General features: G+C 41.4%; 1 protein-coding gene across 2 annotated transcripts; it reads right to left on the reverse strand.

Moving 5' to 3' along the window:
• Positions 1–143: 143 nt before the first annotated feature.
• Positions 144–24,498, reverse strand: eps8l2 (EPS8 signaling adaptor L2). 2 transcript variants are annotated; one of them, XM_086108274.1, is made up of 21 exons: positions 24,283–24,498; positions 17,105–17,155; positions 16,616–16,662; positions 11,335–11,399; positions 9,170–9,331; positions 8,891–9,040; positions 8,433–8,512; positions 8,255–8,361; positions 7,534–7,604; positions 7,241–7,367; positions 5,941–6,029; positions 5,767–5,841; positions 3,799–3,947; positions 3,527–3,713; positions 3,418–3,452; positions 3,237–3,342; positions 2,941–3,060; positions 2,039–2,114; positions 1,787–1,958; positions 1,548–1,680; positions 144–882 (listed from the first exon to the last, which is right to left on the reverse strand). In XM_086108274.1, exons 2-21 carry the CDS (start codon positions 17,137–17,139, stop codon positions 805–807), a joined length of 2,064 nt encoding a protein of 687 aa, XP_085964400.1. In that variant the 5' UTR covers positions 17,140–17,155; positions 24,283–24,498; the 3' UTR covers positions 144–804. The 2 variants fall into 2 exon arrangements, with proteins under 2 accessions (XP_085964400.1, XP_085964399.1); XM_086108273.1 differs by lacking the exons at positions 17,105–17,155; positions 24,283–24,498 and having other exon boundaries at positions 16,616–16,872.
• Positions 24,499–25,523: the final 1,025 nt, after the last annotated feature.

Here is a 25,523-nt window from a genome sequence, read left to right on the forward strand (position 1 = left end):
TAATTTTTAATCAAGGGGCCACTCAGCATGTGGTTGTCTGGGCCGCCACTCAAGTGGTAATTATTGTGCTCAAGAGTCCACACGCGTAATTTTTTTCACAATGTCTATCCTGTTTTATCCAAAAACAAATTACCATAAGACCGTTATACATCAAACAATTTACTAACTTTTAATCGGCTTCATATGCACTTGTTTTCCATCCTATTTACAGTCCTTTTGATTGTGTGTCCATCTTCATTTACTTATTGAAGCAGAATAGATGAAAATAACACCTGTGCAGAAACGCAACACCCCCAAAAAATTCGAACATTTGACCATAATTTACAGACTCATGCAGAATTATGGTGAGCGAAATGTAGAATATGAACATACGTTTACCGGCAGGGTGATATACTATTTGTATCTCCTGCTTCCTACTGTAAACGGCAATATGCAAATCATTGGCTATACATCCAGCATGAGAAAAATGTCAAAACTTGCAGGCACAAATTACGCAACAAATTTTAGTTTTGACTGAACTGATGAAATCTTGACACTGCCGTTAAGCATCAGCATGCGCCACATCGACTTGACAAGCGTGTACTGTGTACGTGTCACTCGCACAAGAAGTTGTACATCCTCTGTTCATATTTGCTGAGCCACACAAAGCTTGAGGCATCAGAAATGCAAATTAGTTTGCGCACATATAAAAGGGAAGAAAATAAATATACAGTAAAATTGTGTACAATGCATGAATCGGGTCTTTTCACGGGTCCTGCAGGACAGCATGAATTGTGAAATTAGGAGGGGTGGAGGCGTGCCGCTTCAGTCTGTGCTCCCCGAGTCGATTCGCTCCTGTCTGCGCTTCATGACCTCCTGAAGCTCGCTGTCTCCATACGATTTCTGACAGAAAAGGGGATGCAACCGCAACAATGAATTCGGGTATTATGACACTATGAAAACACTTATAATGGCATTTCTTATTAACTCTGAGGCTGTTTTAAATCCTACTCAAAATTGTAACAGAGAAAAAAAAATTCAAAATAGCCAGAATCACCCACCGCCCCACAAAATAACGAAAGACAAAACATAATCCATCCATTCATTTTCTAATCCGCTCATCCTCACAAGGGTCGCGGGCGGTGCTGGAGCCTATCCCAGCTGTCTTCGGTCAGTGGGTGCTGGCAACCTGAACTGGTTGCCAGCCAATCGCAGGGCAAACAGACGAACAGCCACTCGCGCTCACAATCACACCTAGGGACAATTTAGAGTGTTGAATTAAGGTCTGCGGTGCATGTTTGTGCAATATGGGAGGGAACCAGAGTACCTAGGGAAAAACCCACACAGGCACAGGGAGAACATGCAAACTCCCCACAGGAAGGCCGGAGTTGGAATCGAACCCAGTACCTCTGCACTGTGAGGCGCATGTGCTAACCAGTCGACGACCAAGTGATTTATTACTCTACAGAGATGGCAATATTTGAAAGAATTTAACCAGCTCTGGTGAAAGGAGTACCTTATATTTTGACCTATGTGAGTCTGCATGTTTTATGTTTCTCCCGACTAACCTCTATTTGTGTCTTCTGCACAGTAATCTGCGATGACACGCGAGCGCCTTCGTCTCCACACACGGCCTTCAGCTCTTGTTTGTTGAGAGAAAACAACTGCGCTCCAGTCAGGATGCCCAAACAATCTACCGTCCTGTTTGAGGATAATGTGGTAGGTAAAAAAAAACGTCATTTGCATCCTGTCATCTACAGAAATATTTAAGAGTTGAGGAAGTAGGAGCTGTGTTTGTGTTACTGACGCCTTGGAGAAGCCCTTGGCAGTAAGCCATGACTTGACTTGCTCCGGGTTGGAGTTGTACGTGAGTGGCACTTGGGTGGCAGCCGGTCGCTCAACGCGGAACTTTCTTGCGGGCGGCTGGCTTTTGTTAGCAGTGATCATCATCAGGAGCTCATTGTTGACTTCATCCATCACTGAGACACAGCGGCAACACAAATCAAGGTAAGTGTAATCTACACACACCCACATGCGCACTAAAGTGAGGTTTGCTTACTTTTGTCTTTGTGTCGACCTTTGCTGAAACTGTCTCCTGGGCTTCGGGAGCCTGGAGAGGACGCACCATAGCCTTGCTGCGCACAGACACAAGCACACGCATTTTTATTTCAACTACATATCCGATCAAGGATTTGGATTCAAATTTCTGTATGCTGTACTTTTGAATCATTTGAGTGGGGTACACACTGACAGAATTCGATGTAAATACATAGATAGACAACAATCCCCACTCACATTTACATGTATGGACAATTTAATCTTCAGTGAACCTAACAAGCAAGCTTTGGGAATGCGGTGGGAAGGTGGACAACCTGCAGAGGACTCAGGCAGGTATGAGAAAAGTCCACTAAGATGAGAAATCCAAATTTCTCAAAAGTGTGTCAGATGAGTTTACCACTTCGAGGCCACTGTTCTGCCCCTTCCTTGCCACAATTTAAAAAAAAACAAAAAACTTTTCAAAAGACCAGTTCCTACCTAATTTCTCCATTAGAAATAATTTTGATGGGTTTTTTTTCGTTTTGTTTTTTTATGTAATCATCGAATTTCCTACAATGGTGAATTTGAGCTCCTTGTTAGCTACAGTATAATCACTAACATTAAAAATAGATATAAAATCATGAACTATTTCACTTTGCGAATTGAACCTACTCCTCACTGTTCATTGCTTGAATTAATCGAACGAAATATTCCCCACACCCTGATATTCTAATGACCATACAGTATATATTGTTGTGACAATGTCAATCAAAACTGTACATTATGAATTGATGAATTCAAAACCCTTGTTCTTGTCTTAAATTTGGAAGCTGTACCTAATTTTTGGGGGCCAAAAGTGAGCAAATGGAGAAGCTGAAAACAGATGCTGGATCCAGCGCAGGTAAATGGACTGCTGCAGCTTACCTGGCTGTAAAAAGCGTCAGGGTCATCTAGCTTGACAACATCCAGGATGTTGTAAGGGACGTAACCGGCTTGGCCGCTACGATTCCTCAGTTTCCACCACTGCTTGTCATCCTCGATCACCTGAGACACACCAGACGTCATATGCTGCACAGACTCCTCATTTGAGTTCAATCATTCTGGTTCATGGTTCTTTAGTGAATGCTAATCAGAGAGGTATTTTACAACATCTCACCCAGTGTGCCACATCGTTTAGGGTTGGCTGGCTCTGTTCTATACAAATATGCAAATGTTTTTACCTCAAGAATTTCATCCGTCAGCACTGACAGCTCGTTGGCATTCCGCGCTACAAAGTGGTAGCGGATTTTGGCATATTTGCGTGCGGGGGGCATCCCGTTGTAGGACCTTTTGAGATATATGTCTTACTTTTTACCTTGGCTGATTTAAAAGTTCCCACATATGAAATAAGTCCTTTCTTACCCATTGGATGAGTTGGAGGAAAGGGTTCCATAGAACTGTGAAGAAACAGGCAAATTGTTTTGGACTTGTTGAGTCTTGGATTTCTATTCAGTTATACAGTAAGTCTTACATCATCAGCTGAGTGTTTCCTGTAATCGGGGCTAATGGGGGAGCCCAAAGAAATGGGGGAACCCAGAGGCCCACCGTGACCCTCTGTTTCCCATGGGGCCGTCCTGAAGAGCTCCGCTGGAGGCTCCCAGCCATTCCGGAATTTGGGATAATAAGGAGGAGCACACTGATCCCTCGGCCACTCCGCTCTAAACACGACACAATAGAGATGTGATACCACCGTTTTTTGATATGATTCTTGAAAAATGCCCGTCTTGAGTATTGTTGACAAACCTGGGTTTGGTCCAAGCCTCTCCAAGCAGATCAAATATGCTGGTCTCTTTCGGGGTGAGGTGCCCCCGCAGGAAGTCCACAGCGTCTTTGGAGAGGTGGGGGGAGATAATAGAACGGACCAGCTCAGGACTTCCACAACTCTGCAGCACCTGCACACACAGACAGGTAACTGGAAGCATTGGACCCTTTTGCCTTTATTAATTTTTTTGTGTCTTTTATAATTGTACAGTATGTACGCTTTTTACTACAGTCAAGTGACAAACTGTGCCAAACAAATAATGCAATGAGATGACTCCAGGTGGAGCAAACCGAAAGTGACAACAAAACCAAGATTTTTAACCTTGGTGTTGCATTTACCTGGAGCTTTAAGAGGGGCGGGGCTGCCACTGACAGGTGACCGTTCACTTGACGTATAAAAAAAAACAAAAAAAGGCAACGTAGTTTGGTTCATTCGGAAAAGCACTCACTACGTCTCCAGCATAACCGCAATGGTAAGCTACGTTTATTTTCGCTTTTGTTTGTCAGATCTGTAGCATTATTTTTCAGATTCAATCATGCTTGCTTGCTTAGTTTGCCTGCTTTGCTTTGTGTCTGTGGTGCTTAATGTTTGCTACATCGCCATCGCAATTACTTGCTGTTCGAAATCGGCAGTTTAAACAACGTGGGCAAAAGTTATAAAGTTAAGTCTTGCATTGGTGTCTATGCTCAGTTGTTCTCTTTTGTTGTATTGTGGCCATTTCATGTTTGTATGGCTACATCGGAAAGTTTGAATGATGATTTTGCGTTACGGCGAATAGTACCGGCGCTTTGGTTCCGGGTTTGATCACTGGGATTTGTAGTCCTTTTGTTCGGTTCCACTTGTATGGGTTCTTGTTAAGTTTTTAGACTATGAATCTTGATGATGGTACAAATACATTTGATTACATATAAACTATTACGGGAAATAATGATACATCATGCTAAAATCAATGGGTTGTGATAAAAATCATGATTGATATTTTGTTTGATAAAATTGTGAAGATGAAGGTATGGTATTAAATTATTGAGTTCATGTCTGTTATATAAATTATTTACATTGTGATACATGAAGATGGGTCCATTATTTTTGTTGTATTCATGCTTACTCGTAGGTTATTAAGAGTACATAGTGAGTAACCTTCCATGCCGAGTGTTGTTGAGATTTTAGTAGTACAGTATTACACACTTCATGGGTATAATAATACTAGTCATTTAAGTACAAAAATAATGTACTTGACTGCTTTCTTATTTTAAGTTCTGTCATTCTTATCGGCTCATAACGTCGCGCAGGGGTCACCAACATAGCACTAGGTATCGTCGAGCGAGCATATCAGTAACTCTCGGGCCTGGTCTAAATATAGCCTGCCACTGAGAGTACATTGTAAATATGAGCGTGAACGGCTGAATGTCTATATGTGCCATAATTGACTGGCACCCAGGTCAAAGTGTACTTCTCTCACCCAAAATCAGCTGTGGTAGACTTCAACTATCGAAAATGGATGAATGTTAAAAATCGGAGTTGTTTTAACTGCTTGCCTGTTCTGAGGGTCCACTGTAGCTGTTATTTACTGTGGGTGTCATATGGTGACATATGACACGTTCTATTAAAATTTGGTTTCAAGAGAGAGACACAGATTTCTTGCAGTCGATCTGAAACTGAAAAAAAGGCTGACAATGCGTTGACTTGAGGGCACAAAAGTTGAAACTACAGTACTGCTTTTTCTGTCACTTACCAAGCAAATGGGGTGTGTAAGTCCACTGTATTGACACAAAGTCAGTCATGCTTTTTTCCAGCATATTTGCTATACCTTGAGAAGCTAATGTGACAGTAAGTACCTTTGAGTACACCTGTGTGCAAATCTACAGTTTGATGACAATATTGTTTTATCACAGCATCAGCGGACAAATTGTACTGTAGTATCCAACATCCACTCCGTTTGTTGCTCTTACCAACTCCAAAGGGCCAAAGAGGAAATGAACCAACTCTGACGCGCTTGGATTTTGGATGTGCTTCTTCAGTTTGGCCTGCAGGGAGTGCAATGACAGAGCCAGTTAGGAGGCCAGGAGGCAACAAAACAAAGCAAAACAAAACCAAGGGAGGTTAATGGATCTGAGATATTTCACCAAAAGGTTGAAGGCAAGCTTTAGTTTCTGCAGGCTATCAATGAACTCTTCTTCAGAGGGGGGCTTGGCTCGTAGGGTCAGCATGCCCTCTGCGAACAAGCACACAAGACCACAATCAACACACACACACACACACACAAATTGCCAGGTTCGAAGTTACATGTTAAAGGGCACCGCAGGAACCTTAAAGGGTGTTTGCATCTCTGCTAAAACTATGAGCTATAGCAATGTAAATAAATAGCTATGGTATAATTTACCATTGTTGACCTTCGCCACTCAAGTTCAAGAAAGAATTTTCCACCTGCAAAAAATGCTGGGTGGTTTTCTTAATTCATTCACTGGGTAGCTCTGGATTTTGGGCAGATTTGGTTACTTTTACACATGGTTGGGTTAATTATTTTGACCGAGCAGATTGGGTTTAAGGTTGGATTTTGGTGGGATGAAGAGCTGAAGTTGGTTTCAATTTTGTTTGCAGAGTGAAGATGAAGTAAATTTAAAGTAACATTGGTGGCAGCTGAACGGCTTGGTTGGGGTGCAAAAAAGAAGAAAAAAACCCCTGTCTCCCTTTTGGACCGAGCGCTTTTGAATGGCTTCCTTTTGACCCAGCAGTTTTAAGCGTATATAATGTGTTTCTCAGCCTGGAACCCAATAAATGTGTTTCGTGTAATTATGAGGAGGTTGTTATGATCCACTCCCTTTAATAATGAAATCCAAGTTACATTATTCTCTATGCAGAGAAATCTTTTATGCCTAAAATTCACAGAGTTCCAGATTTGAGAAACAGTCAGACTGTCAGAATAGAAAATAAATGACAGTAAAGCAACAAAGTCAGCACCACCTTAGTTGTCAGTGTAGTCATCGACAGTAGGCATCTGTCTAACTTTGCAAAAGGAATATATATCTTGATATGTTCAAATCACATCACCACTGACCAAACATGCAGAAATGAGAATAGCGTGGATGAAACTTCACTCAACACATTACGGCATTATTATTACTTTTCGCCTTAACATACTGCAGCGCTATTTTCGAGACTGTTGAAATATTACAAAGCCAAACAAATGAAATAAGTTAGTTATAAGTTAGTATTAATAATTTAAAAAAGTAATAATAGTACCACTGAAATAAAAACTGAGTATTTATCAAATGACTTGTTTGCGAAAGCCATATTGGAATTTTGGTGTTTACCACCACGCATATCACTGGAGAACACAAAGAGATACAAACATGGCAATGTGAGCAATATTCAATATATTGCCACTTCACGGTTGCCACCACAAAAGAAGAAAGGGAGACAGACCTGCTGGTCCTTTCTTCTTATTCTTCTTACTCTTGTTGCGCTGGTTGAGTTGGGAAAAGGCCTCGGCTGCCTTTTGCACCCGCGCCACAAATATCTCAATATCGTCCAGGGCACAGTTGAGGATTTGCTATAAAAATAACAAGATGGATGAGGGTGTCCCACAATGACACGAGACAAAATATTAGGGACACCTGCACTGCACTAGTGGGGTACCACATTTCTTTCATATGATGCATTGCAGCTCTGCACTATTGTAAAAAACAAAACAAAACAGTATGAATCAAAACACTCACCACATCCTTCTCAATGCGATGGGCTAACTTTTCATGTGACTCTGGGTCACTGTGTCCAGAGGATCGCCTGTCTGCACCCAAAAAACACAAAGTCAGGCATGACACAAAATCACAAATGATCTTCTTTAAAATGACATTATTTTGTTCAATAAAATTAATTCTTCCTCTTTTTATATGGGTTAGTCTAACATCAAAATAAACAACTTGCATTCGTCACGTAAGACATTTTTTTAAACTGCTAAATAATAAGCAATGTACAATGATATCGGAAATTTCAATCCATTACAAGTTACAACCCTTAACTTTCAATCAGATCGTTCAAAACAATATGTGTCATGTAATACTGCTGCCTTTAAAAAAAAGATGTTTCAAAATACATTGTACATCTCTGTGAGGTTCAGATAATGGCTGGATGGATGGAGATAAAAGACAGCATGCAATTCATGTAGAGCATGTGGATCAGAGCTTTAGAGCGCCTCGTTGTCAGCAATGAGTGCACTCACGTAATGGAAACAAGGCGAAAAGAGCTAGGTTAGAAAAAAACAACAACTCGGTTCGACTTGGCAGCAAGAATGTGGACAGGGACTTTGTGCTGGTGTACACGTTACAGTGTCTCGTTGTCACAGCGTGGACAAGCCCCACAAGGACCAGCCACGGGGGGCTTGAAGCTGATTTTTCTTTATCATTCAAATTTTGCAGATTCAATCATGTTAATTCTCACCTTGCGGGATTGGGGCAGCAACACGTCCTTTTGGAACAGGGGTGGCCTTGGGGGGCGACTGGGGAAGGATGGTCTCTCTTCGGTGCTTCATTTTCTCCTGGTTAATTCTCCAAGAGGACAACGACGTCAGGACCTCAAACATTGCAGGTCTGTGGATGTGTGATCGTGCATATCTTACTTGAGTGTCTGAAGCCTCGATTTCTTTCCATATTTGTTATCTCCGAGGGCACTATCTATATCTGCATGAACCAATTCAGCCTGTGTGAGGGACAGAGAGACAGTCAGTCAAATGTTATAAGATGAACCGATATGTACAGAAGTTTAAAGTTTAATTTCTAAGAAATACGATAAGAATCTTTGTCTTTAGCAAGACAATATTTACACTGTCACACTCATTAATGACTAAATCTGATGCGAACGACCACTGTGCAGGTGTACACAATGCCGAGCCGTCAACAGATACTTTTGAGTCCTTGCACAAAAGTGCAAAGCCGCCAACAGCCTCGTGAAATGTGACCTCAAACTGCGGCGCCGGTCCCTTGGATTTATGAATGACACGAAGCCTTACCGTAAGTGGACCAGTTGTGTGTACAGACAATAAAGGATGCAAAGTGAGTCACGCGCGGCAACACCCACCTCCACCTCGTCACAGTGGAAGAAGTGGATGTCCGGCCGGTGCTGCTCATTGTCCTGACACACGAGCAGCAGCACGGACGGGTAACGTGTCTGATTTAGCACGGCCTGAGACAGATGGACTGTGGGTAGGGGGAAGTTCTCCAGCTCCTCCTGCAGAGAGAGAATAGCAGGTTTCTCATAAGAAGTGGACATCACATGTTAGTGTGGACGTGTTCATGACTTTCTTAAGTGCACTTTATGAAACCGTACAACAAATCTGCAGGGGGAGCGGTACAGTACCTGGGTGTCACAGTCCAGCAGCCTGACTGCCTTATCAGTGACTTGCAGGAGCATTTCCTGAGTCCAAATCTTGTCTTTTGAGTCGAGAAGGGCAAGTTTTTTGATGGCGTCGTCCACAGTGGCGATGGACTCAGTCTTGTCCATGATGAAGGTGGACAGATGCTAACCGAGGTCGAGACAGAAGGTGACAGAGGCAAAGGACACAGGCATCACAGAATTTAAAGTACAGAAAAGTCTAAGAATGCTGAAGGAAATTTTTTTCTCGATCAATATAACACTGCAACATGGAGTTAGTTCGAACTAGAGCTAACTCACTACTAACTAGAGTACTACGCCACTATCATCGTCTGTACTGCGTAATGGAATTCACTTGGTCTGTTTGTTTTAATGGGCAATCATTGAAATAGAGTACGGTACTTGGAAAATACATTCTTGGACCACAGAAAAGTTGAAGGACTTTTTCCAGTTCTAAAGTACTAAATAAACACAGAGAGTGCTTTTCTAAAAGGAGATGAAAGTCCAATTTCAAAATAATGAATAGTTTGCCATCCATTGCGTACACAGTCAAATACTTTTTGTTGAACATGTTCAGACGGAGGCAATGAATTTTTAACCCTTTCATGCACCCTGTAACCTGATAACATGGTAAGCTGTCCACTGTAGTAACCGCTGGCCCTGAAAGGGTTAAAAATGGTGAAATTCAAGCCAGCTTTTCTGTTGATTGGCTTGGTTCTGTTTAAGTTATCAAATATGGTTCATGGTCTAAACCAGGGGTGTCAAACTCATTTTTATTGCGAGCCACATCATAATTACCGTTTCCCTTGGAGGGCCGTTATGACTGAAACTATATAACGAAGCCACGAATAACATTTCATTCAGTTATTGTTTAAGTAACTGTAATGAGGTCTTTGGTAACAAGAAAATGCCTACAATATGTCACTGATTTATTACATATGAAAATAAAAATTTTGGTACAGATTTTAGCAAGCATCATGGAAGTTGTCATCTTTGATTTGCTTTTGCGGGCCACTTAAAATGATGTGGCGGGCCACATCTGGCCCCCGGGCCTTGGGTTTGACACCTAACGGTACCAGAAGTAGAGATTTAAAATTGTCACAAAAGAGCACAGTGAAACACCAAAGAAATTTAGGTTGGAAGAAAAAAAAAAGGTCCACTCAGTACGTTATTGTAATAATTTAGCTGGCAATCATTGATAATTGGGCCGTTTGAGGTCAGTACACAAACCAAAACTAAAGCGAAGAAACTCAATAGACATGTTACTATCTGTTGTGTCCAAAAAATAAATAAAACGCACGTGAAACTTTGATATATTTTTCTATCATTTAAAAATGCACTATTCACATGACATGAAACAACAAAATACGAAATAAGATGAAAATTGTGACTGTATTCGTCCGATAAAATGTTTGAGTTAGCTCCTGCGATACACAAGGCATTTTATTTAATTGCCATTTGAACAGTTTCCCATCTGATAGGAGGTCACTGATTTCCTTGCTATTTTCTTCCGCGTTGTCATAACACTCATCATCACTTTAAATTGGCTTCCCCTAACAATGCACAAATAATGATAACCTGTAACCCGATAACCTGATAGATAAGCTGTCCACTGTAGTGACTGATGTCCCGGAAAGGGTTAAGTACATGACGGGTGCGATTACGAAATGCCTTGGTTGGCATGTTAATTGTTTCACTTTTTTTTTTTTTTTTTAATTAAATCAGCCGAACTTTTTCACTTTTTTTTTTCCAAAATAAAGAAATCAAAGGCAACAACATCGAACCAAGATGTAGCGCAACAATGTGATATTCACATTGTGACGCCTCCGAAAGTCTACTTTCAAATTACACTCCACATTACATTCCACATTAATGTACCGGTACATGAATAATGCGTAATAATAATGAAAATGTAATCATAGCATCATGAAAAAAATGAATGAATAAACGAAACAAAAGGATGATGAAGAATAATCATTCTCTCAAACTTAAACTTAACACATAAAACAAACGTTGCTTTCCTTCCTCAGCCGCGACAATTATGATCGATGCTATCTGATATTTCCCGAGTCTCATTTCTCAATCGCGACTGTCGAAATACAAACAACGTCAAAACTTAAGTTCAACATCTACAAACAAGGCAGCCTTACCTCAACATGATACTGTGACGTCTCCTGCATAATATAATTGGAGTTGGAATATTTTTTCCTTTGCTCTGAAAAAGAAGATGAAAACATTTCGAATTATGTCTCAGTTTCAGAGTCGAGGTAGTAACTGTCATAACACATGCCTGGATCCCACATGTTGCACGAATCACAGCAGGAGTGAATAGACCAAAGGAGACACACATGAGTGAACTGACCTACACACCGGCAGGGCAATAAGGAAGAACACCTACACTGTTTATGCTTGTTCTTCTTTTTTTTTTGTTCCATTTGCTACAGGGAAATAATGGCAGCCAAAAGGAACCAAAACAGCCAAATTAATCTCAGCTTGTAAAATTACTTAACTAGATTTTGCAGCAAATAAACCAACAAATAATTTTGAAAAAATAAAAAAAATGTTTTGAATTTTTCCATACAGTTTGACTCCCAAAGGAGTGGCGAATCACATATCTAAAAAGTTAAATATTAATCGTGCTATCAAAGAGACGGTGCAACTTGAAGTGTTCTATCTCACTTTATATAATGTTGTCAAGGATTACGTCCTCTAAAATGCGCCATAAAAGCACCAAACCTTAGGCTCAAAGATCACAGATGATCGCTGTCCAACATCACAACACCATGCAAACTTCCTCATCTCTGTCATTAGCTGCTATTGAGGCTAGCTTGTAAAGTGCCAACTTCCGAGTCTTCTTGTGGTGTCCCAGTTGGAAACGTCATGGATGACAATAATGGCACATATTACAAGCACTGCAACTGCGTTACATTTACAGGAAGTGCGAGTTAAAAACGTATGACAAGGCAAGAAAATATTTATGACCCAATACCTTAGAGCATGTTTTTTTCAGGGTCTACTTTATTTTGCTTCTGTTTTTATTGGGTTCAAGCAAAGGATAACTTACCCAAGGAAGATTTTTTTTAAATCATGTTTGTTACGATTAATTCTTGTCTTGTATTCTATCGTTGCATAATACATAAATGATGGGGCTAGTATATTGTGTAGTTTTGAATGTGAATGAGACACAGGCGGACAGATTCTGAGCGCTGCGGATACGTATATGGTTGTCAGATGCATTTCATTCAGAAATAGGACAGGAGCGGATATGAATCATGGTAAACGTTCATTCATTGAACACATTATTATTAGTAGTAGAAGTAATAATAGTATTGTTACTGTCATCAATAGACTTTTTAAATCATTCCACTGGCCGAAATGCACCGAGGGCAGATGAATAATCGGGGTTTTGGATACAGTACTTATATGAGGTCCACTGACATATTTAAGTTGCCAGTTGTGATCACCAGCCCATTCTGTCTTTAATGTGAGTCGCCGTTCACGTTGTCTGTTGCCACACTAGCCAAGAGCAGTTACAATGCTACGGTCAATCATTGCATCCTTTCCGATCTGTTACTGCTTTACATTTAAAGAGAGAGTCCCTTTGATTGGCAGTGAATGAGGTTGGCTGTGTTCACGCCCACAATGGCGCAAACAGACTTTTTAAAATACACTGCCTTGGACGCTTCAGGAGAAGGAACAACACCTGGTCCGAATGCCTTCGCGCAGATTTACACCGCTGAATGTGCCGGACTTGCGCCAATCACTGTTATAGAGCCCTTCGTGTCTAAAGTTTTGTATACGATGGTACAGTAACTTAAGACTCGAGTCTCATATGGCCACAGCTAAATGAGGAGATCTGCAACACTCATGATGTGATATGCTATTTTTGTGTTTGAACTGGCATACAAGTGTGCCACTGACCTATTTAGCAGGTGAATGGCTTGCAGGTAACCATGACACGGTTATTAAATGTGAGCATGTTGCTATCAGGCCCACACTGCCAGATGTCTTCTCTCCACGCCCAACAGAGCAAACACTTTGGATGCCACACGCAACATGAAAAGCTCTTGTTCCCTCTGCAGTGGACACATTGTGCTGTGTGTTGAATGTGACACAAAGGCACTGAGTTTGAACAACAATTCATTGAATCTGTCAAGTGTCCTTTCATTCCCATGCACCTTGTTGGGATCTATGTGACTCAAGTGTTATTTTGAAAAGTGATAGCTTGTGTCCATGCCACCATGCGCAAACGACGCCAGCATTTGCCTCGTTGCCAATCCCTCTCGGCTCATTTCTCATTGCTCGGCTCCACGCAGGTGAAAGAAGGGCATCAGGTGTCTGTTTGAAAGTTGAGCTGGCCGCCATGTCTTATTAATGCCACTTATGGCAGCCAATTCACAGGGCCGCAACAGCTCACAGCGAGAGCCATTTAGCAGGCGGTTGGGCTGAGAAGCCAGTGCCATTGACCAAAGATAAAGAGTGGTGGTGGCAGGAGGGCAGACTGTCAAACTGATAGTGTGTCCAGATCAATTTGTCATTAAATGCATACAAACAAACGCCCTGAGATTAGGATTTGATTTTGCGTCCGCATGAAGAGCTAAAGCTGCCCAACAACTCAGACATGATTTGGTAACAGCTGCCTTTTGTTTTTACTGCCTAGCAACATTTGGATGTGAGTGTAGGGCTGTGGTCACAAACATTTGGCTATTTGTTTCCAGGAAGCATTCACGATACCAATGATTGCCAAACTTTTTAAACCAATTACAACCTAAACAAAAGTAAGTTTTACATGTAAAAAAATTGTAATTTTCATTAATGTAAAAAGTACCACCATCAATACAAACATTAACATACAGGAGCGCAGAAGGCCTAGGACTTCAATTCATTCAAAATGAGACAGAGATCTTATTCCTATATATATTGAAAAAATATATAATAAAAATAACAGACCACCGTGGGTGCTGTCAAATAGTACAGATTCATGACAAAATGTGAAACTGACCATATTCTGACATACAGTATACCGCCTGACAGTGATGCTAAGCTACTCAAGCTAACACCATACAAGCACAATATCAGGAATCAAACCATGAAACGGTTATCTTTCTTTGTATGTCCGTCTATTAGTTTGGGGGAAAAAATACAGAAAAAAAATATCATCCGACTTTATTTTCAGTTCCAATGAGATGAACGCAACAGTTCACCACAAAATCAAAATGGCAGCCTGTCAAGCCTAGCATCTCGACAAGGAAGTAGTGATGCGCTAAATCAACCAACAAGAATGGCACGCAGTGCTTCTTTTTCATGGGAGCTATACTTGACCCAGTAGCTATACATCTGATTTTTAATTTCTGATCAAACTCTCAGGTGTACCTAATGATGTGACCTGTGAGTGTAAAGAGTTTTATACACTTCTTTAAACCCCTGTTAAAAGGCTGGATGTGTAGATCTAAAATAATATAACTCTAATGGAACGCGGTGCGTTTCTGCTCTGTCCGGAAAGTGCTGATAAAGGATCATTTGCATATGGGTGTCAGGCTTTGCATACAACATAGTGAGACTGGACGTGTGCACTTTGTGTGTATTCAACATGGAGTGGGTGGTAGGTGGATAGCCACTGCTGTTCTGTTGTTGTTGTTGATGATACACACCGGCATCCCATCTCCTGCTTAGTGAGGACCGGCAAGCTGCTCTCATGCCACACACATCGTACTGACCATCTGCCGCACAGACTGAGGCGAAAGCAGAACAACACGGCCTCGAGTCACCACACATACTGTGAGTCACTTCACAAGGAACTCCACAGGCGAGTGTGTCCTGTGGATTTTTGGACGACTGTCATAGAGCCCCGACGGATGACAAGGTGCGAAGCCAGATGGCGTGGGAATACCAGTATTACCCGCATATAACAACATACTAAATTTAGAATAGCCACTCAATGAAGCAGTTTGTTTCGGAATCATGTTCAGCACAACATTCCACTGTATTTGCGGTGTGCAGTCAAGCCAAAGTCTGAGGCAGCATGGGCTGCAACAGAGGAAAGAAAGTGTGCCTCGTCTTTTCCCCCCTTTTCAAAGAGACTTTTATTCACCTGCAGGACACCCTGTTCCAAGCAGACTTTATAAACAGGCACGCCCCGCACCCTCCACTAAAGTCAAACAGAACACACACTCGCAGTATACGAAACTATGGAGACACATTTATTAGATACAGTAGACCCCTGCTATTTGAGGGATACGGAGGAGGCTAGCTTGTGAAAAGCAAAAATCTGCGCTTAAGTGACACCCACTGAAATGCATTTGAGAAAGAAAAAAAAAAGAACCCCAAATAATTCTACCAAAACGCTGCGAAATATTCAATATGTGCTTTCCGTGAAAAACAGGCAGGGGGTGGGGGCAAAAAACAACAACAAAAAATGCCAAAGAATTTTGAAAATCTGCAAATATGATACTCGGGATGAGTACCGGTACATTTCCGATATGTTATGGACCAATACATGAACAGAATCATAATTAATTTACTCGAGGTTATTTTGGAATATTGTCCTGTTATTGAGGGTCACAACCTTTTTTTTTTTTTTACATGTTATTTAGTTTTAAATATCAGATTCATCGATTACTTGACAAAATGACCAACAGGACGTTAGTTGCCGTTCTACTGAATTTTCACATCAGTTGTTACCGTATGCATGTATTGTATCTGAAAGTATGTCTCAGCAATCCCTTTCAAGTCAACAAGTCAATCCCTGTGTATCACTCAGCACACGTCTTTGGGGAAGCGCTATCGTCGCAAATACTACGACAACATGCGGCTTAACATTCAATACATTTTCTCTGTGTGTGGATTATTGGCATAAATTTACTCCACATAGACAAATGCTAAAAATAGGATTCACCAATTTTCATTCAATCCTGCCTCGAAAAGAAAGCGTAAACAATTTAGTTTTGGTAGTGATAAGATAAAAGCAGAGGACTGTTTCATTCCAGGTGTAGGACAAGTTAAGGCAAACGCAGTAACGTGGCCATTCATAAATTGCTCTTGAAATGAAACATGTGCTAACAAGATCGTGAACAATCCCGTGAATGTCTGCACTATAGAGCCTTCATAGCTACAAGTACCGGTAGCTCAAACGTTTCACCCACACAACAAACGACAGCTCGGGGTAATAAGATTGGACGATGGCAGTGTATGCGTTGAATGGGATTTCCGCAATTAAACTGAAATTCGTACCAACCGTGTAAACAGGATCAGATTCAAATAAAACTTGCTACACATCCAATTTTATACAAAATGCACATTGCAGTCATTCATGTGTTTTTTTTTTAAAACACTTCAAGGGACCCAGGTTGGTTTAATAATGGATGAATTCATAACAACTCCATCACACCGAAGCGGAAAGTGCTTGGTGAGGTAAAATATACCAGCACTTACCAAAGAGGGCTTTGGCGCTGATCTTGCTGTCCGATCTAGCCACTCCACTGCAATGACAAGAAGAGATGGGATTACGCTGCATTCCCTTCATCTTGTCTCTTACTACGACCAACTAAAAGGCCCCCGCTCTATCACTTCTTCATGAGTCACAAGCCCACAAAAATAGGAGTGATATATACAAAGCGTCCGTGAGATTATAGCCTGAGATTTCGACCATATGGACCGGCCAGGGAGCAAGAGTGAGAGTGGAAAAGGGAGAGGAGGAGGAGGTGGCCGAGGAGGGGGCCCGCAGGGAAGCTGGAGCCAAAAACCCAGGCAAAGCAAATAATTCTCAACAGAGGCGCTCTGTTCCCGAGGTCCCTGACCTGCACCACCTTCCACATACGGCTTTAGGGAATCTGTGGCCGCTGTGACAGTCACCTGCGATAAAGAGCTACGGTAGGGAAAGGTAAATACTGAGGGAGAGGATGGAATGTGCCGTGAACTCACTTGGCTGGCCTTGTTGGAGATCCTAAAGTACTCATGGCTCAAGACATCCACCTGAGAAGGAAGGAGACGTCATAAGGTCATGAAAGACTGGTCACCACATTAGGTACACCGGTGAGATGAAGGGATGGGCACCGTATGGCAGATGCGGCCCGCTCCGTTCTCGATCTCTACATATTTGGTTTTCTTTTTCCCTAAAATGGATGTCATATTGGTTTTCTCTCCTTTAAATGTGCTGTTCTAATTGATCAAAGGATTTTTTTATTTTTTTTACTCATTTTTGATGACTCTCCACATCACGAGCACAACTGTCATTGTTCGGTAGCACAGCACCAACAGGACACATTAATAATAATAATAATAATAATAATAATACATTTCATTTAAAAGCGCCTTTCATGCCACCCAAGGACACTGTACAGACAATACAATGTAAAAATAAATAAAAGAAATATTGTATAAAAACAGGACATAAAATCACAAAACGGAGGAAATGGAAGAGTTATGTATTGTAGGCAGTCCTGAACAAGTGTGTTTTTAGACGGGACTTGAAAGTGGAGAGAGGTGTAAAGTTTTGGAAGTCCGGAGGTAGATTGTTCCAGAGCTTTGGAGCAGCGCGACTGAAGGCTCTGACTCCCATGGTGCTGAGGCGGGCAGGGGGCACTGACAGGCATTACTTCGAGATCCTGTGTTATATGTCATGTTTTTGTTGGAGTTGCTTGTTACTGAACATTTTTAGGTGGCTCAGACTATCAGAGACAAATTCCTTGTGTGTTTTTATATACTTGGCCAATAAAGATGATCTTGACCTGATTAAAATCGAATGCAAATCAATTGTATATAATAATTTGATACATGGCAATAATCCATATGAAATAATTGGTAAATCAATTACAATAAATTAACTACAAATAATTCGAATTTTCATTTTTTGGGTACTTTAAACCACATCTACAAATAATGTGGCACATCTGTCCACTAAAAAAAACAACAAATAAACAAAGGTGGCCCACACGTGGTCGAGTGAGATCCAATCAAAGAGACGTCAACCAAAAAATTCTGCCTTTCCATCGGTAAGTAGTTAAGATCATTAGACTGTTACAATATTACTGGAACAGTATGTTTATTAATCGGGTCGTCTGATATTTTGTCTCTTTGTCTTTTAGCAAAATGAGGTATAACACGCCTTCTCATTGCTCATAAACTTTCCATTGCAAAGCTATTTCTAGCGCAAAAGAAGTACATAGAAAGAAAGAGAGAGAATAGGGTGCTATGTTTGTCCCGCTACAAAGTAGTATTACAGTAAACATCAACCAGTGTACTTCCTGGTTCATGAAGGATGATGAACAGGCTGGTGTCACCATTCTGATTGCTATGGTGGATTGCTGGGCATTTTTTTAATCAAGCTTCAATAAAATATCCTAAGTTTTCATTTAGTCCATGGAATATCCTTGTGCAAAGTTCTTGTTTTGTATTTGTTTAATCCTGTAAAAAGGCAACTGTGGAAAGAGCCAGTGGCAGATTTAACATTTGCCACAATTCTGTAGTTTTACAATTATAAGCGGTCATCCATGGGGGAAACCAAACGCTAATGCGATCTTGTTTTGACACAAGGAGACAGCTTGACGAAATAAGGCAAATGAGACTTTTCCGTCCATAATAAGTGTGTGGAATTCATCTTTGCTATTGCCCGAACCTGCCATGTTTTTCTTGCCTTTCCTGTCTCTCAATCCATCCTTTGTTTCCAAACACAGCCCATACAGCGTATCAATGGAAACAATCGACTAAACGGTCTGTTCTTCCACTGAGCTCAACCAGTTGCTGAGCCGGTCTTGTTAGCAGTTTGGGGACTCCATCTATAACAACAGTAGACATGAACTGCTTGATCAAATCCATTCTCTTTACAAGTTACAGTTATATTTTCACCAAACCTTGTTGAATCATTTGATTCAGTTTCATTAGTCGGTCAGGCTCATCCGTGGCAATTAGCGTAGCCTCTAAGGAGGTGAGCCGGTGTGCTGGAAAGCGCTGCATTGAAATCGGAGGGAATAGTAGTCGTAGGAAATGAGAGAAGTCACCTCTGAGCACGGAGCTTTCACATTGTCTGTCAAGGCATGCCCTCATGATGTTACATAAGGCATACCAACACACACACACACACACACACACACAGACTAACCCCGCTCTCACTCTGGACCCTAACAAGCTGTTACACAACAAAACTGTCCGTTTGTTTTCCTGCACAATGCCTGCAATTCGCTGCATACATGTAGCGCAGCGATTATGATGCAGTGTGGCATGATTCATTGATTGATTGAATGTGGCGCTGCCATTTAAGATAAGATTTGGTAACTCGGTCAGAATGGGAATAAGTCAGGCATGCCTGAACATTCCTTATCTGGATCAGAATGAAGTTACACACCTTCATGTTATAAAGGACGGGTGTTAAACTCCGAAAGCTTGTCATCATTTTTCAAAATAAGATAGCAAATTAATAACTTCACGCATAGGCTAATGTTTAATATGATGGGGTAACTATTACATTACCACAACAAGCATATTGAGACATCAATCCATCCATTTTCCGATCATCAAGGGTCGCTGGGGTGCTGGAGCCTATCCCGGCTGTCTTCGGGCAGTAAGCGGGGGACACCCTGAACCAGTTGCCAGCCAATCGCAGGGCACACAGAGACGAACAACCATGCGTGCTCTCATGACACCTAGGGACAATTTGGAATGTTCAATCAGCCTGCCATGCATGTTTTTGGAATGTGGGAGGAAACCAGAGTACCCAGAGAAAACCCACGCAGGCCCGGGGAGAAAATGCAAACTCCACACAGGAAGGCCGAAGCCGGCGTCAAACCCAGGACCTCTGCACTGTGAGGCTGACGTGCGAATCACCGGCCCATCGGGCCGCCCCACATATTGAGACAACAGTTGTAATTGTTTTGCACTGTGTGTAATGATCGACCCTCGATGTCGTCAGGCTGTTGTCATGTCGCGATATTAAAAACGGCACATCTCGGTCAAAAAAATATGACTTTTCACCTGCTTTCAGTCGAACGCAGCATTGCGAACTGCAGACTATGATACTTTGCACCACTGAGACAACAGGAGCACGTGACATTAAAATGAGCGGTCACGCCTATTTCTTTGGCACTGCTGTTATTGTGTACAAAAAAACACAATATTGTGCTTCTCTCCACCCACCCCCTTAATATCATGAGCTGGGGTTTTTTTTGTTGTTTTTTTACAATCTTGTGAATTTTTATACAATATCGTGAGCTTTTTTAATTTCGTCAACATCCCTACAATATCGTGATAATTATTTTATCATAAAGTTCATATTGTGATAATTCTGTCTCGTCCCTGCTAGCCACATGCCTGTTCTATAAACAAACACGGCGAAGCACACCCTCTGAGCCGTAGATGTCATCGCAAACCATAAGGAGGCGGGATGGTTGGTCACTGGTGGTTTGCTTGCATTTAGATCCCTTACCGCACCGCATGTGACCAAAAATATGAACATTTGCAAATGTTAAATGTTAAAACCAAGGTTACACCTTGTTACGCCCCAAGTGATTATAAAATTAGTGTACACGGTCTCGATGTTAGAACCGGCCCCAGCGGGAGCAACCGGAACTTAGAGGTGGCTCGCACTTAAAACAAGTTTGATCCCTTTGCTGTAAACACACACTTCCTGGGATGATCTGGATTTTGCTGTCATCAATTCAGTCGAATTTGCTCCCGAAAAACAAGCAAACGACAATAGCACCTGGTGGGGTCTCCACCAAGGTTCAACTGGTTTTATAAATCGTGGGGCAGCATAATTTGTTCCTCCAACCACACTTAAGCAAGCGGCAGTTTCTGCAAACATCACGGCGCGCCATGACCGGAGCGAGCAGTAGATGTCAATGAATGGTCTTTTATGATTATATTGCCTGAGATCTGCGTCCTGATCACAGACAGTTAACTGCGGGTGGAGCATAACATCTTGTCAACTTAAGTCAACATAAACAATTATAAGTCACGAATACAAACAGCAGAGGCAGACCATGACATTATTTATTCTGAGGCTTTATTACTATTATTTTACTTCATGGTTTCTCGACGGACGCATGCGATGGAATGTCATGGAAATCGGTCAAGTCGTTTTTGCATAACCCGCCCCACTAAAACACAAAACAATATCACTCCGCTTTGCACTGCAGTGCTTGGCGCAGAGAATAAATCAATGACGACGCAACAATTTAAAACAACATGTACTATACATAAAAGGATAAATCCAAAAATAAATTGACTTAAGGATTTCACTGTTGATCTTTTAAGACCAAGAGTAGCATTGATAACATCTGGCCCTGCGCAACACAAACACCCCCGTGATATATTATACGGCATACCTGTCATTACTTTTCAGAGCGCCAACCTGTATAAACTACCAAAAAAATCCTTATAAAGAGCAAAAAATCCTTATAACATACCAAAGCATTTTATATGTCAAAATAACGGCAGAAAAAAACCCACGAAATTTTCAATGATACTTATTGTAGCTCTCCATAATACAATGTCTGGTTAATGTATAATCATCATTCTACTTCGTGGCATTATTGTGTTCAGAGTTGTATTCCTGCGTTACTTTTTTTCACCAACTCGAAATGCTGACCCATCGGCTTGAAGTTACAGCATCCATTCATATTTACTTTGGAAATGAAAGCATTCGAGTAGACTAGCACCATTCTGGGCAAAAGCAAACGGAACTACCTGTTGGGGGGGGGGGGAAACGGAAATTTTCAGAATCCGTATGATGTGTGCGATACGGCCATATACGTAAGATTCACCACAAAATCCGTATGAACTATGGCTAAACCGTATGAGTTGACAGGTATGATAAGGTGGCTTCCTATGACTGAGGTGAGAAAATATTATTGCATGAGTTTAGCAGCAGATAAAACAAAATGTGATGAGGTCACTCACAGCACATTGTGCTGATAGCCTCTTTCAGCAGATGACATGATATACAGTATATACTGTATATATATATATATATATATACATACCAGAAAAAAATGGTGTGTTGAATTCGCTCATTGTCATTTTTGTCAAGTGGCTGCACTCAACAGAATCATTTTAATCCTTTTCTTAAATAAATTTAGAGTCTACTTAATGTATCTCACACCGTACAATAATTATCACTATATTGTGGGGAGGTTGTCATTTTTGTTTTCTTTTTTTTTTTTTTACAGACTAAAACTAACATCTGTCAGTGTTCGGTTTCAATGCTAATCTTTGTCAACAGAAAATCACAAGATTTAAGAAAAAAGTAGCCTAGGGATTTTAACCTTGACCAATACTTCCTCTTTTTGTCCTTATCTCCTAACGTCTCTTAGCTCTTTTGTTCCTTCCTCTGGGACGGTGCCAGGTTTCAGAGGGGAGGTGAAGGCAGAGGAAGACAGGTTGGGTGTCAGGTGTTGTCAAGAGGCCCCACTGCACTACTCCCCTCTACCGCTTTGTTTAACAAAGCCAGCTGTTTATTTAGAGGTAATTATCTGGTATCGGCGGCTGCGATAGTCGCATTAAAATGGATCGTCGCACTGCTACTTGCTACAAGTTTCCTGCCGAATGGAGATATTTTCCAAAGCTTCTGGCGTTAACGAAATGTTTTGCTATTCCTCTTTGATGGAATGAGGTTAGACAGCTGCTCATTCACGAAACCCTCAAAGATAGTCACTGAGACGAGTCCTTTCTTGTTGAGTCGGTGTCTATGTTTGAAGAATCACTCCTGTGGCCTGTTCTGCTCAAACACTCAATCAAATCTTAAAGTCACATTTTTTGGGGAAATAGAATTGAATACTATCGTAGATGTCCCCCGTCAGAATAATTATTCAAATCCAAGATAATTGCACCTTTTCCAGAGCCAAAAATGACTGGGGGGGTGGGGGGGGGGGTTAGTTAACATCAAGGATAGAAATACGGCTAAAAAGAGATTGGTCAAATGAACTGCTGCCTTGAATCAAGGGCGTGACTTGTTTGCAACCGACAGAGGCACTTTTTTGATTTAGTCCCAAATTTGTCTCCATTCTTAAAAGGACTTGAACTCGATCCACATAGACATGAAACAAAGATTTCTAAGTGGGAAAACGCCCAGCGATTTGACCAATTTAAGGTGCACCTCGCCCAGCAAACCATTAAATAAAGCACCATAGCAACAACACTACATTGCTAATCCGCAAGATCTTGCCTCATACTGTATATGAATAGTGAAATAATCCAGGCTGTTATACTATTTACCAATCTGCAAATCTGACATTACCTGATGTGATTTAAAGTCTGACTGTACAAAAGAGATGTTGTTACCATGGTAGCACAATAGTCGAAACATTACATGAGTGGGTGGGGAGTATTCGCAATAATGTTGATATAATGCAAGTGGAAAATTAAAAAACAAGATTGAGCAACGTGGACTTCACCCTCACAACCTGAGTAAGCATTTTGTCAGCGATATGTTATCTGGTTTTATGTCTTTAAATGCTGTTTCATCTCAAGCGGTGCTTCTTTTCCTGGTTCATTATGACAACTGGATCAATGTGACAACATGTGAATGAAATCGAAACAGCGTCCCACTTGCATGCGTGTATTTTTTTTTTAACCTACACAAGTATGAGTAGCTTTGTGCCCGGATTTAAGCACGTTAGCAATCAGTGTTCATCAATTGGTTGTTAATGTGTAGCATATTTATGAACGCAAAGTGATTCCCTCTGTCCATGTACCCGTACATAACCATTAACCATTAAGCTTGCGTTTGATTAGACGTAATAATGCATGACAGCTACAAGCAGTAAAAATGTCAAATTAAAACCGGGAGATCATAACGTAAATGGTGAAATTTGACATGGAATATGATTGAAGGAACAGCTCGGTACACGTGTGTGCAATTTTAGGGAAACTACATGGACAAGGAACGTCAATAATTGATATTGTCTTGTGTAACTTAATTACATTGCGTTGCGTACACTGAGAGATGTTCCTAATGTTGCGGGTGGCCTTGTTTTATTGACACTGATCAATGTTTCTCTGGAGGCAGAATTCATGGATTGCATTTTTTTTTTTAATTTAAAGATAATCCTTGAATCGTAAAGTAGACTTTGTAAACAAGAGCAAAGTAACAAAGCAATTCAACTTACTTAGTTTTCTGTACTGGATGCTCAAGGTGACCAACATGGAGGAGGGGGGGACAAAAGCATCAACTTGCCGCCAATCAGCAGACACAAAACCCCAGCAGGAATACGTCTAAATTGGTAGCACAACAAAGCTGTTGAATCCAGAGCCAGCGAATGCTCCTGTGGCTGCCTTAACACCACACAAACACAGAGTTGTTGCTTCTCCGGGGCAGTCGCTGAGGAGGGAATGTGGGAACAGGTGAGTGACAGATGCCTCCCAGGTAATTCAATACGTGAGGGGAGGAGCTCCTTTGGTGCTTTAGTGAGGGTGAGATGGTCGCTGTTTGTGGGAATTGGGTGTGATGCAACTGACGGGAACTCTTCCATGATTTAAGTCCTATTGACAATTAAGCATGATACAAAGGTTGTTTTTCAATATATATTTTTTCCTAAAAGACATGATAAAAGCACTTTATATCATCACGGGTTGGCGACCAATGTGGTTTTCTCTGCTGGCCTAAACTACATTTAGATCCTCCTTTCTAATATTTGGCCCATGAAATTCAATCCATCCAGCCATCCACTTTCTTCCATTTATCAGGGGGTGTGTCGCAGGGGCAACAGGTTATGCAGGGATGCTAAGACTTCCCTCTCCGTTCAGCCTTTCCAGGCAGTCTGGAGTCATAGGGCTCTATTTTCGTAAACGGTGCGTCTGCGGCGTTGCGCAGAAGCCGGTTGGATCGATGATCATGATCTCCAAGTGCCACTTCAAAAATGTGCTTCAACCACGTCGAGACTCTTGAGTGCAATTAGAGCGCCACTTTCAATGAAAGTCATTGCTTTGCTTGACCATGGTTGAAGTAAAGTCCAGGCAAATTTATTTATATCGTCCTTAATCACAAAAGTCTTACACATCCTCACAATTGACAAATATTAATAACATCCCCTGATTTTAACCGCCAAGAGGACAAAGAAAAACTCAAAAAAAACCAAGTGATCAGCCGTGACCACTCCCACAGTGGCGCAGCCCTCTCTCTCGCAGCCTATGTTTGCCTGCTAAATTACCAACATTGGGTCTAACCCACCTCTGAGGAGAGTTACATACCAGTCGGTACACCAGTTACAAAAATAGAGCCATAAGTGTCTTTAGGCTGACCTGGGTCTACCCTGGGGCCTCCTCTCAGTGGGACATGCCCAGAACACTTCACCAATGAGGCGTCTCGGGGACCCTTCGAACCACACGCCCATGCCTCATCTGAATCCTC

Source organism: Hippocampus guttulatus, chromosome 4 (genome assembly GCF_054856545.1).
Source record: "Hippocampus guttulatus isolate MCC_2025c chromosome 4, RoL_Hgut_1.0, whole genome shotgun sequence".
In the NCBI taxonomy this organism is placed as follows: domain Eukaryota; kingdom Metazoa; phylum Chordata; class Actinopteri; order Syngnathiformes; family Syngnathidae; genus Hippocampus; species Hippocampus guttulatus.